At 45.7% G+C, this 1751-nt stretch overlaps 1 protein-coding gene across 1 annotated transcript; it reads left to right on the top strand.

The window, feature by feature from the left end:
• Positions 1-210: 210 nt before the first annotated feature.
• Positions 211-1047, top strand: LOC131156735 (peptidyl-prolyl cis-trans isomerase). The gene has a single exon (XM_058110629.1). The coding sequence runs from the start codon at positions 322-324 to the stop codon at positions 838-840; it is 519 nt and encodes a 172-aa protein (XP_057966612.1). The 5' UTR covers positions 211-321; the 3' UTR covers positions 841-1047.
• Positions 1048-1751: the final 704 nt, after the last annotated feature.

Below are 1751 nucleotides of genomic sequence, written 5' to 3'. Positions count from 1 at the left end.
TCCGGTACAACGACGTCGTCTTCCTTATTTCAATGGCAGACCGCGCTGCAGGGGATGATAAAAGCATATACGGCATATACCACGTGTCGCGGCATCACGATTCTCTTCCCTTACCTAACCATGGTGAAATTCCTAACCGTGGTTAGTCTACCACCTGTCCTAAGATCGCGACGCATGTCACGTAATTAGACGGCCACGATTCAGCTTCAATAGATATTCACAGCAGCCACACCACTATATAAACCCACCATCCCCACGGAACCCTAGCGTCACTCCAAAGCGAAGTAACAGAGATCGAAACCAAAGATTCGAAAACTAGAAATGGCGAACCCCAAGGTTTTCTTCGATATGGAGGTCGGCGGCGCCCCGGCCGGAAGGATCGTGATGGAGCTTTTCGCCGACATCACGCCACGCACGGCGGAGAATTTCCGCGCACTGTGCACTGGCGAGAAGGGCGTCGGGAAGAGGGGAAAGCCCCTGCACTTCAAGGGGTCGTCCTTCCACAGGGTGATTCCGGACTTCATGTGCCAGGGCGGCGACTTTACCAACGGCAACGGCACCGGCGGCGAGTCGATCTACGGCGAGAAGTTCGCCGATGAAAACTTCAACAAGAAGCACACCGGTCCGGGCGTGCTGTCCATGGCGAACGCCGGGCCCAACACCAACGGCTCGCAGTTCTTCATCTGCACCGTGAAGACCTCTTGGCTGGACGGGAAGCACGTGGTGTTCGGGCAGGTCGTGGAGGGGTTGGACGTGGTGAAGGCCATAGAGAAGGTCGGATCCAGCTCCGGACGGACTTCGAAGCCCGTGAAGGTCGCTGATTGCGGTCAGCTGTCTTGAAATTGATCTGGAATCTGTCTATGATTCCGTCTCTGTTTTGAGATTTATGCAGAAATTAATCGATCTTGATATGTGTTTAGGGTTTGTTTGGGGGATGGGGTGTGTTTTGCGTCGAATGTGGTGGATCTTGTCGTTTTAGGCGGTTCTGGCGTCGTTTTTATGTGTTGAAATGAGCTGCCTTAATAAGATAGGCTTTGACTGCGTTAACTCTGCTCCGATTCGTTCATATTTTCTTGCTATAATTTGATCGTTTAATATGCTTCGTCGGATTGTTGACCATCCCAAAAATATCGGTGCAAGATTTTGCCTTAATGATTGTTTGGAAAAAAAATTAGTAACTTATTTATTTATTTATATGGGGGTGGTGGCGTTGATTTGGTCTTTGGAATTTGTTCACATCCAACAGGTGATATGGTTATCTTGATCTGGGAGGGACAACAATCGCCTTGAATTAGGGAATGGTATTTGGGCCCACTGGTCACCGAGGCTGATGTGGGCCCAGTAGCCCAGCACAAGCTCATCACGGCCCGTTCTGCGGCCCATTTGTCTCCCGCTCAGGCGGACCTTCCACTATTTGTTGTGTGCTCTTTTTCTTTCTTTATTTTTCTTTGTTGTGAAGAATTTCCGATTATTATTTTTTGCCAAAAATAATTCCAAATAAAGCTGAAATTTTTTATAAATTTCCCTTTAAATAGAACAAAAATATACGCAAAAATAAGTTTCACATTCAATGGATCTTACTTGACTTTAGACTAAAGGTGAAAGACCATATGGTTGTAAAAGAAATAAGTTGTCACATAGAATATATTCGGAAAGATTATATTAGCAATTTTAAAGGTCAATCATGAATCATTATATGGGCATATTAAAAATTATAATATATTTTTAACTTAGTCATTCATATAAAATAT

Source organism: Malania oleifera, chromosome 5 (assembly GCF_029873635.1).
Source record: "Malania oleifera isolate guangnan ecotype guangnan chromosome 5, ASM2987363v1, whole genome shotgun sequence".
Lineage (NCBI taxonomy): Eukaryota > Viridiplantae > Streptophyta > Magnoliopsida > Santalales > Ximeniaceae > Malania > Malania oleifera.
Note: the sequence above shows the minus strand (reverse complement) of the source record. Positions and strands in the feature narration are given on the sequence as shown.

Coding starts and splice junctions, on each gene's coding strand:
- LOC131156735 (XM_058110629.1), top strand. CDS start 322: ATGGCGAACCCCAAGGTTTTCTTCGATATGGAGGTCGGCGGCGCCCCG.